The sequence below is a fragment of the Calliopsis andreniformis genome, chromosome 2 (genome assembly GCF_051401765.1).
Source record: "Calliopsis andreniformis isolate RMS-2024a chromosome 2, iyCalAndr_principal, whole genome shotgun sequence".
Lineage (NCBI taxonomy): Eukaryota > Metazoa > Arthropoda > Insecta > Hymenoptera > Andrenidae > Calliopsis > Calliopsis andreniformis.
The window spans coordinates 8,117,109-8,127,733 of record NC_135063.1 but is presented as its reverse complement, the minus strand read 5'-3'; the positions used below and the strand labels follow the sequence as shown (position 1 = coordinate 8,127,733).

The 10,625-nt window shown below is 30.5% G+C and overlaps 3 protein-coding genes across 3 annotated transcripts; 1 reads left to right on the top strand and 2 right to left on the bottom strand.

Moving 5' to 3' along the window:
• Positions 1-429: 429 nt before the first annotated feature.
• On the bottom strand, positions 430-1,909 carry LOC143188454 (UPF0489 protein C5orf22 homolog). Its single transcript, XM_076392721.1, has 3 exons — positions 1,562-1,909; positions 1,194-1,339; positions 430-583 (listed from the first exon to the last, which is right to left on the bottom strand). Exons 1-3 carry the CDS (start codon positions 1,622-1,624, stop codon positions 430-432), a joined length of 363 nt encoding a protein of 120 aa, XP_076248836.1. The 5' UTR covers positions 1,625-1,909.
• Positions 1,910-2,351: 442 nt separating this feature from the next.
• Positions 2,352-6,904, bottom strand: LOC143186030 (uncharacterized). The gene is made up of 6 exons (XM_076389397.1): positions 6,718-6,904; positions 6,473-6,646; positions 6,201-6,402; positions 5,892-6,087; positions 5,719-5,804; positions 2,352-5,649 (listed from the first exon to the last, which is right to left on the bottom strand). The coding sequence occupies exons 1-6, from the start codon at positions 6,902-6,904 to the stop codon at positions 2,787-2,789; spliced, it is 3,708 nt and encodes a 1,235-aa protein (XP_076245512.1). The 3' UTR covers positions 2,352-2,786.
• Positions 6,905-7,450: 546 nt separating this feature from the next.
• LOC143186787 (uncharacterized) lies at positions 7,451-9,873 on the top strand. Its single transcript, XM_076390563.1, has 7 exons — positions 7,451-7,617; positions 7,687-7,812; positions 7,891-7,988; positions 8,120-8,291; positions 8,361-8,614; positions 8,695-9,238; positions 9,320-9,873. Exons 1-7 carry the CDS (start codon positions 7,554-7,556, stop codon positions 9,760-9,762), a joined length of 1,701 nt encoding a protein of 566 aa, XP_076246678.1. The 5' UTR covers positions 7,451-7,553; the 3' UTR covers positions 9,763-9,873.
• Positions 9,874-10,625: the final 752 nt, after the last annotated feature.

Sequence of the window (10,625 nt, the reverse complement as noted above, 5' to 3'; positions counted from 1 at the left end):
TCTGATAATTTTACTTCTAATTTTAAAAATACTCTATTTTTAGTTTACATGTATATTACTAAAAATACCCTAAAAAATATCTTGTAAAACTAAATATTACAATAAATTGGACACATTGTTCTAGAGACTTTTCTAGAGAAACAAAAATGTTACATATATTTTTCTAAGTGCTCCAAAAACTATCATTGCTCCAATAGTTAAGTATTGATGATATAACATTAATTAAATAATTTTTTATGACTACCAAAATCTACAGGTGATAATGTTACAATGATCAATTCATATACATTGTCAACACTTACTTATTCACAAATGCATCGCGATGGTTGTTAACAACCATAATTACTTTGTGAATATTTAAGTAAATATATCTGGACAGCTACATGTCCAGCTTGACGTACGATGAAAATAAAATAATGCGTTATGGACTTACCTTATTAATCCGCTGTCCTTGTGCTTGCCGATGAAGAAGGTTGTCATGCCATCCGCCATCTGATTCGCCCAAGGTGGTTTCACCCAGATCAGGTGTTTAAAGTGCCCAGCATACGCGGCAGGTAAAATCCAATTCTCGATGCTAATTTCACTGTGGAAAATCATACGTAATTTAGCATTTTAACAATAATATTCTTTCAGAAAATATTTAAAAGCCATTAAATCACATGTTTACTAAGCTTTATGATAAAAATAGTTAAAAATTACTAATAATAATTGCAAATTACTAGTATTACATTTCTATAATTCAAAAAACGAAACAAATGACTTGTTTCTTATAAACTGAATAATGTGATATACGTGTGTATATAAATTAGTGTCTCCTTATTTCGCATTACTCATTATTTATTAACTATTACACAATAATGAAATTAATATGTGATATTAATTAGCTGATGCCATAGTATTCATCATTACCATATTTGTTTTTAATGTATTAGATCGTTTAATATATATGTATGTATGTACATCATCTGAAATACCACTAACCACTGTACTTGACTATTGATTAACCAGCATTTTTAACCATCTCTTTTTTGCTATCAAAATGGCGGACCATTGGTACCAGGTACCATTAGTCGAAAGCAATATATATGTACATACATACAAATAACGAAATGACACACATCTCAACTGCTTGTATATCCATAATCCAATAAAATCTCTCCAATAAAATTGCATGATTACCAAAACATAATTACCTGAATAGCTGATTTTTGTCCCATACTGTATTCGCAGGCATCGATTTTGGTATAAGCATATCTGGATGAGAATCCAAATGTATAAACGTATTTCCTTCAAACGGAAGATGCTTGGACCCAACGCAACGATAAATAAACGGTAGAACCTAATAAAACAGAGATAATTAGCAGTAACTTTCAAAATATTGAAAGCGCTTAAACTCGATGCGCCCGCGATTCCAATTTCAACGCTTCTGGTCACGTGACCGTGACGTCATCGGTGGTCGCAGCGCTCTCAGCGCCCCTAGCGTATTAAGGCGGAAGCTTCGAGCGAAGCGAGTTACGATGTAAACAAACTAGGAGGACGCCGATCATTCGCGAGAGCTCACCTCGTCGTGCCCCTCGGCCACGTAAATCGGGACCCTCTTGAAATATTTCCTGGGGAACGACATGTTCTTCGCGCCGCGCACCGAAACGCACAATCACGAACGAACGCAATTCACGGGAAAATAAGATCGATAGATATCACTAATTAACACGACACGAGACTCGCGAACAACGATTAAGACTCCTTCACGCGAAAGCACGTGGTGACCGACTGAAGTATACTAGGCGGGCTGCTCAAACGATTATTTTGCGAATAAAGGACGGACACAACGAACGCGTACCCCAAATTCTCACGAGACGAGTTTCGTAAGGTGGCTTTTTTTTCGTCTCGCTCCCCTCAAAGAAACGCCATAGAAACCTGATCCCCTTAACTCGCAGCCGGCATGACGTTCAAATAAATCAAATCATTTGCTATCTCGATGTAGCGCGAATGTTAAACAAATCACAGCTCGATACAATGTTACTGAGTGACAAGTTTGTCGTAGTTTATTGCAGGCAATAAAGAAACGATTTTACTCAATATTCTGAATCGAAATAAAAAGCAATTACCTGATACCACTTTTCTTTGCGTAATAAAGAAAAACATAAAAACAGAATCTCTTTATGTATATATAAATGCCTTACTACGTCTTAACTATTTCGAGTATAGTACAATTTTTATACCACTAGTACTTTACGATTACTACATTATGATTATGCGAAAACTATTACTTGAATTTTTAAATTTATTTTTTTATCTGTATTTGAAGAAGTTAGGATCAATACATACAAATTTTAATATACGTACGATGCTAAAAATGGTTTTATGCAACTTGTTCTGTAAAGCTTTTTATTACAAAGTAACATAACTTTTTGCCGCGTATAAAGTACATCGTAAGAAATTAGTTTTATTTTAAATATACTATTTGTATGCGTACTTAATTATGTCTGTACAGAATTCTTCACAATCTGGCTTAAAATTAACAGTATCAATTACTAACGCGAACACAACCATACATAATTGGTTAACGAATATTTACTGTTACGCATGAAATTCGTATTTATACAATTTACATCATTTATGAAGATATATTACCTTATATTATGTCATTCACGATTCTCCATCGATTAATCACAAATGTATCGTATAAAAATTAAATTCAGAACCACTTAATGCTGTACAGTTCGTATAAACATGTTCTAAATTTTAAACGTGTACCAATAGTACCAACTTCAATCATTTTTTGTTCAACCATGAAGCATTTGCGACATATAGAGTTCTAAATGTAAGCGATCAGTTTCAGCTCTTAACGATGTTAAAAATTGCTCAATTTCCATTTCACTTTTATTAACATTTTTAAATCGAGAATTATGAAAATTATTCGTATTAGCATTCGGAAGATAATGCGCTGAGTTTTCCACTTGGGGTATAAAAGGAACATTATGTACATATTTAGAAGTAGTATGAGAATGTGTGCATTCAGGCTGTTTTCTCTGTTTGCATTGTCGCAAATAATCGGTACTAAAAGGTTTGATTGAATCTGATATCCCTTTATTATTTAGGGATCTTTGCGAAGTATTAGACTTCGAAACTGTGAAAGTAGATTCCCGGAAAATTTGCTTTTTACCTTTATAATGTTCAGAAAGAGAATCAGAAGTTTGAGATTCGTTATTTCTGTATGACTCCTGTAAATTATGTCTATAATTTTTATATGAGTTCGATTTTGTTTTTAAAGATAATGTGTTGGAATAGTTTGTTATAGGATCTAATAATGTATTTGATTGAATTTCTGATTTACACTGCCTTTGAAGTACATTAGTATTATCGTATGATACAGCAGCATGATTATAGGGAATGTTATTTGTATAAACTGTTGTAAATTTATGTGAAGCTTTTTCTCTTCCTTTAACAGACGTATTATTATGTCTTTGCGTTTTATTCCTTCTCTGTCTATGAGTTTTAATTTTGACATGTCTGTTTTCATTAAACTTACAATCATTAAAATTATCACTCTCACTGGATAAAGTACTTGACATGTTTCTGTGTGAATTATGTTTTTCATAACACACGTGTCCTTGGTTGCTTATACGATCATTCTTAATAGGCTCTGTTGACACTGAGATATTAGAATCATTAGAAGAACTATATTTATTACTTTTTTCCAATTTGTCGTCATCTGTTACGTTTTCTTTTTCAATTGTATCCTGCATGTTATGAATATCAGCAGCCTCAATACTTTCAATTTGAGTGTCTTTAATAACTTGTGATAAATCATTATTGTATTCTGTAGATTTATTTTCATCTGACTCATTGTCTAATAATTCAGTTTTTATCATTGACAATAATTCATCAAATGACATTCCTTCTTGATCTTCTAATTTTTTTAGAATGTTAAGCTTTTTAGTTTCATTAATAAACGCCGTGAAATTGATCATTTGTAACAGCTTTTCTCTAGGATAAGGATTTGACTTTAAATATTGTAATGCATTGCAATAACTTTCATTATCTAAGTCTGATATCATAAGATTTGGCATGTATGAATCTTCTTTAATAGGATATGGAAAGTACATATCAAATTTTGATTTAGATTTTCGGTGAGAACTTTTAAAATCTTCTATTTCCTTATACATATCTATGAAATTTTCATTTATTGTACATCCAATATAGGTGTAAGTATCGTTTATTTCATCATCATTCCGTACTTCTGGAAAAATGCACATAAGAGCTTGTTTTTGTATTTTGTAGAATGTTTTTAATTTATCAATATGGTTTTGATATATCAATTTTTGAAATGACTTCTTCATAATTTCTAATGTATCATCTAATAACTTAATTTCGAAATTAAGTTTCTTCTTCCAAGCAGACGCTTGTTTTAATAATATTTCCTCATCATTTGAGGGTAAACTGTTTTCATATTCACCAACATTTGTTGTATATTCGGAAAGACATCGATTCAACTCTTCTAAAATAGATGCATCTGTACAATCATGCATTATAGTTGAATCCATTTCTGAGTTACTAGTTGCACTGGCATTATCTCCTGTATGTTGATTATCCTGTGTTAATCCTGCATCTGCAGATATAGCATTTTCAGAATGTGAATCACCATTTGTACACTTAGATCCTGTTGACTCTTCTGAATTTTTGTTATAGGAATTGTAATTCACATATTCGATATTTTCAATACTATAATCAGATAAATTATCTTGTTGGACATTTGATAAATCAACCTCAAACACGACATTTTTATTAGTTTTTTCCCAATTGGAAGGATTAGCAGACAAGTAATCTAGTATAAATGTATGTATCACTTTTGGTTTAGATGAATCATATGAGTCTGTAACTATTGCTTTCTTTTTAATTTCTTCAAGGCATTGTGGTTCATTTGTTGTATCAGAACTTTTTTCAAATAAAGACCTAATTTCTATTTTGCTATTTAAATTGAATAAATTTTTTAATTTTGAAAAATCTTTACAAAAGATATTGACATTTTTTACTGTACAACCTTCGAGTTCTTCTACATTCAGTGATTGTGTATTATTTATACTTTTTTTATTTACCATATCAAATGCTTCATTATTTTCTACATTTTTATTTCCTGTTTTTATGTTGGAATCTGTTACAGCAGAGTTATTAATGTCTTTAATAATTGTATCAATTTCAGATTGGTTTTCATTTACAGGATCAGAAGATTTTGCGTAAATTTTTTCAAAGTTTGTACTAGGGGTAGACCAAATATCATTTGAATAATCTAATGGAACTTTCAATACATAAAAGCTTAAACCACCAACAGAAAATAATAGCTGTTTAAATGTTTCAAGCTCATTTTCCGCAATTATTGTTATAGAAATACCATAAGATCCATAACGACCTGCTCTTCCTATTCTGTGTAAATATGTAGCTGCATCTGTTGGTATATCGAGATTTATAACTAGATTTACGTTATCTGCATCTATACCTCTTGCAGTTAAATCAGTTGTTAACATTATTCTACATTTAAAGGATTTTAATTTATTAATAGCTTCGAGTCTTTTTGTCATGTCTTGATTGCCAGCAATATAAGTTGCTGTGAATCCCATAGAATTAACTTTGTTACACACTGATTGAGCCCTAAAATTAGAAGAAATTATTTTAAATATAAATGTCATGTTTGGCAAAAATATAAATATATATATTTACCTTGTCTGATAATTGGAAAAGACCAAGCTTTGTTTGAATGGAACCTTATTAAATATTTTTATTAATTCGTCTACTTTTATTTGGACCTAAAATATCAAATATACATAAAAAATGTATAATGTAAAAATTTAAATGTACAGACATTTACATAATATATGAAATACAAATCAAACCTGTTTCATAGTATTTGGATGAAAAGGGACAACTGCTACGAACTGTCGAAGTCCAATAAGTATTGGGCCATCATTATCTGGTGATGTCAAAACTGGAGAACACATGTACGTTTGTAAAAAAGCTTCCAAATCTCCTGGATAAGTTGCACTGGATGCTATAACTTGTTTACTTAATGGCAGTTTTGAAAAGATGTAACTGAAAATTTTAAAATATCTTTAATACTTTATTTAATACTCTATTAAAATTAGTCATTTATATCTTGACCATTACTTCCAAAAAGCTTTGTATAATACTATTATTATACTAACTTAATGTCTTTCTGAAAACTAGTTTCCATCAATTTGTCTGCTTCATCAAGTACAAATAATCTGACATTATCAACTTTCAAAAATCCTTTATCGATTAAATGTTTAATTCGACCTGGTGCTCCAACAGCTACGTGACAACCATTTGCTTTCTTTTTATCGGCTTCTATAGCCGTCCCACCTATGAATACCTCAATTTTTAAGTCTGAAATAATAAAATAATTTTAGCTGTCTGAAAAGAAAAGAATTTCATCAAATAACTATAAATAATTTACCTTTTACTTCACAGCCTAAAGATGAACAAACCTGTGAAATTTGTACAGCAATTTCTCTAGTAGGTGCTAATATTAATACTTGTGTAGATGCTACCTGTACATCAATCATTTCAAGGGCTATTACACAAAACACCAAAGTTTTACCTGTTCCTGACTTGGCACGCATTATTAAATCTGTAATTAATGTATAAATATATTAGTTTACATGAATAAAATTATATTGAAAAAGAAATAGTCTCACATACCAAATCCACATCGTCCTAATGGAATAGCTTTCAACTGTATAGGAGAAGGTTTTTGAAAACCACAAATAGATAATCCATCCAATATCTTTTGAGAAAATCCCATTTGGAAGAATGTAACATCTTCCTGTATTTTAATATCTTTCGTACGTGGTTTCTTGTATATATCATGTGCATTAATATGAGACATTGTTTGGAAACAGTTATATATACCTGAAACAAAAATTTTAAAACACTATCTAAAATTCATGTATTCTGTAACTTTCAAAATTGTGTATTTTAAAATATATAAACTAATAATTCATACAATTCTATCATATGTTATTATAAACACATTTCTAATATAAAATTAGAAAGAAATCGCTCACGTAATTAATGAGAAAATATAAACTTACTTTCAAACAATACACAAAGTTATTGATGCACCGGCTTTTTAGTTTTGCATTTCATGTTCCGTCTTCGCATAAATCATATGTATTTTGTATACATAAAGCTGATATTCACAATAAAAATGTCTATAAAATTCTATTCGTTGCTCACTTTAATTCTTATCCAATCAACAACTTAGGATTACTGTTGCAAACTGGAGCTAAAACTTAGTATCACTAACTCCACTTAGGTGGTGCACATAGATTATTCTTAAAAATGGCTCAACTCAAATAGTCACACAGTTTAAGACCAAGTGGTCTGGCAGCACAGGCTATACTAGGTTCTACGAATCAATGGCCAATTTATAGTAACGAGAAATGTAAATAATGATTGGTTTGACATAAAATTTCTGAAAGTAGAGTATAAAATATATATCTTAAGCAGTATAGTGTTAATTTAAAAAAGAAAATATGGGTCGACGTTCAATAAACACCACGAAAAGTGGGAAATATATGAATCCCACTGATCAAGCACGTTAGTAAATAACATAACCAAGTAATAAACATCTTGAATAAATATTTTTCATTAATATATTTATTACAGGTAAGGAAGCACGTAAAAAGGAATTAAAGAAAAATAAGAAACAAAGACAATTAGTACGTGCAGCTGTTTTAAAAGGAAAAGACCCTGCCCAGATTATCGAAGAAATGGAGAAGATAGATCAAATGGGTTAATATGAAATTTATTTTTTTTATTCATTGATTAATCATTCTTATTAAAATTATGTAATGTATATTTAACTTTCAGAGTACAATGTCATGCAGCCTCCACCTCTTAATGAAAAAGTATTGAAAGATAAAAGGAAAAAGCTAAAGGAAACCTTAGATCGTGTATTAAAAATGTATGTAAGTATTTTGAATATATTGACAATAAATTTCTTTCAAAAATTATTGGTAAGATTGAATCAATGTAGAAAATTAATATTTTCTACAATATTACTTATACATGTAATTTACTATTCTTTTTATGCTAATAGGCAAAAGATGATCAGGAGAAATGGGCTGAATTAAAAGAACAATTGATACAATATGAACGTAGAAGGATAGATTTAGTTTCATATTTTGAAGCTGTGAGACATGCACAGCAAGTACAAGTTGATGAAATTCCTTTGCCATCTGCTGGTAATGATGTATCCAGAATGTATTCAGGTATATTTTAATTTTTATAACGTTGCTTATAATATTTCATTCATCTCAAATAAGAAAATATTTTTCCAGGTTCATTAACCTCGCAAATTCCTTTGCCTGATATGCCACAACCACCATCGCACATGTACCCTCCTCATCCCCACTATATACCACAACACCATCCGCTCATGAATATACCTATACCACCAAGTATATTAAAAAAAACAAGTGCATATGCAAACTCTCCATCAGTACCTACATTAGCACCTAATAAAGAACCACCTGGTGTACCACCATATCCTCCTCCAGATTTATCAAGTGATGATGAAGATGTATCTGAAAAGGTTGGTACCTGCAACTATTTTATATATATATTAATGAATAATTATTAATGAATAATTCTACTAATGTAATTTTTGCACAGGTTAAAGACTCACTACCAAAATCGAGAACGATTCGATTTGCAGACGATAAAGAAGAAAACAAGCAAGAATCAGATAATAAAGAAAAAGACATGGATAAAGAAAAGGAAAAAGAAAGAGATATGTCCAAAGTAAAACCAACAACTTTACAACAGAAAATGTTGGCTATGGCAGGACAAGATATAGATCAATTTATGCGGGAAATGGAAGTTGTACATAAAAAGCGAGAAACCGAGCGAGCTCAAGATTTAAATAATCGATTATCCTTACTGGAGGCAGAAAATGAATCTAATACAAAATCTAATAATAAATCTAGTAATAATAAAACAGAAGAGGAAGAGCTAGAGCCTCCAGGAGCATCTGACCATTCTTCAAATCACAACCAACACACATCTTCACATTCTCATTCTCAACATACACAACCTCATACAATGCCTCCTATGGGAATGCCACCTCATCCTTTAATGTATAGACCACCACCCCCACCATTACATTTGAGAATGCCTCCTCCTCCACCACCTCGTATTGGACTTCGATTACCTCCTGGTAAGAATAATATAATATATACGTTAGTAACATCTTTATCATTAAATCTGCTCTTTTACAAAAACTTTAATCGCTATTTAGGCCCTCCACCAGGGATGCCAAGAATGTTGAGACCTGGTCCACCAAGTATGCCTAGAATGCCTCCTCCACAGATGCAAATGCCAAATCTATCAAATATGACAAATATAGGAAATCCTCAAATGCAAACACAGACTGGAGCAGGACCACAACCCAAAACTCCCAATGTTCTTTCTGCTGCACCACAGCTGATTAATAGGAAGGATAAAGATGGAAAAAGTACTACAACTATTGAAGCAAAACCGCAAATTAGAAATTTGGCTGCTGATGTGACGAGATTCTTGCCTACTTCTCTTCGTGTGAAGAGAGACGACAAGAAGAAACCAAGTACTTTATCTAGGCTCACAGAAAGAATACCAGAAGCACAACCATTACGAACGACTCAACCTAAAACTAAAGATGATGCTTACATGCAGTTTATGCAAGAAATGGAAGGATTACTTTAAGCTTGTATTGTAACGCAATTTTATTAAGATAGCAAATAATTAAATCCTGTAAAATATGTTGCTATGATTATTGCTATAAACAAACAACTAATATAAATTCCTTCATTCAAAGTCCTATAGTTTTATGAATTTCGGGCCTTATAAATAGACCTATATAAACTATATTTAAGTAGTAAATTGTGAAATGATATCTTTTTTTATTTATTTTTATTATCATTGTATCAATTTTTACTACTGATGATCAAATGTTTATACATCATATTTGCGACAGTACGGATATAAATTATTGTTTTAAATAATACATAGCATTTATAGTAACTATACAAAAGGAACAATTGTATACTTGATTATTTATTTTATACAGGATGTTTCAAAACATGTGATCTCAACTATTTTTGCATTAATACAGTTGATTAACTTTCGACTTCAATTTAATACAGTCTTCTAAATGTTGTATCATAGACCTTATCCGTTCAAAACAGTCAAGTATTAGCTAAATCTTATTCAGGTATACGCTCATATGAAACTTTTGTTATTTTTGTACTGAATTCATCCTAAAAGTTACGCCGACATATTTTGGAACATCCTGTATAATTATTTGAATTCATTTGATTAAAATCGTGTTATATCATTGTTTGTATTTATTTCAAATATTTATTTGTTGCAAAAAATATTTCAGCTATAATAAATTAATAATAATATCTTTTATAATTTAATTTAATCATTTCAAAAGAGTATGTATAAATAGTAAAACTGAAATTATAAAATGTAAAAATCCTTTGGTATGTTTTTAGAATGACAAGATATAATTATTATTCCTCTTTTTGAAAGACTATAAAGAAGATAATTGTAATTTAATTATG

Coding starts and splice junctions, on each gene's coding strand:
- LOC143188454 (XM_076392721.1), bottom strand. CDS start 1,624: ATGTCGTTCCCCAGGAAATATTTCAAGAGGGTCCCGATTTACGTGGCC. Junction 1,340..1,561: donor TGGCCGAGGGGCACGACGAG/GTGAGCTCTCGC, acceptor CTGTTTTATTAG/GTTCTACCGTTTATTTATCG. Junction 584..1,193: donor GACAAAAATCAGCTATTCAG/GTAATTATGTTT, acceptor GATTTTCCACAG/TGAAATTAGCATCGAGAATT.
- LOC143186030 (XM_076389397.1), bottom strand. CDS start 6,904: ATGTCTCATATTAATGCACATGATATATACAAGAAACCACGTACGAAA. Junction 6,647..6,717: donor ATTAGGACGATGTGGATTTG/GTATGTGAGACT, acceptor CATTAATTACAG/ATTTAATAATGCGTGCCAAG. Junction 6,088..6,200: donor AGTTTTCAGAAAGACATTAA/GTTAGTATAATA, acceptor TAAAATTTTCAG/TTACATCTTTTCAAAACTGC.
- LOC143186787 (XM_076390563.1), top strand. CDS start 7,554: ATGGGTCGACGTTCAATAAACACCACGAAAAGTGGGAAATATATGAAT. Junction 7,618..7,686: donor GAATCCCACTGATCAAGCAC/GTTAGTAAATAA, acceptor TATTTATTACAG/GTAAGGAAGCACGTAAAAAG. Junction 7,989..8,119: donor ATCGTGTATTAAAAATGTAT/GTAAGTATTTTG, acceptor TTATGCTAATAG/GCAAAAGATGATCAGGAGAA.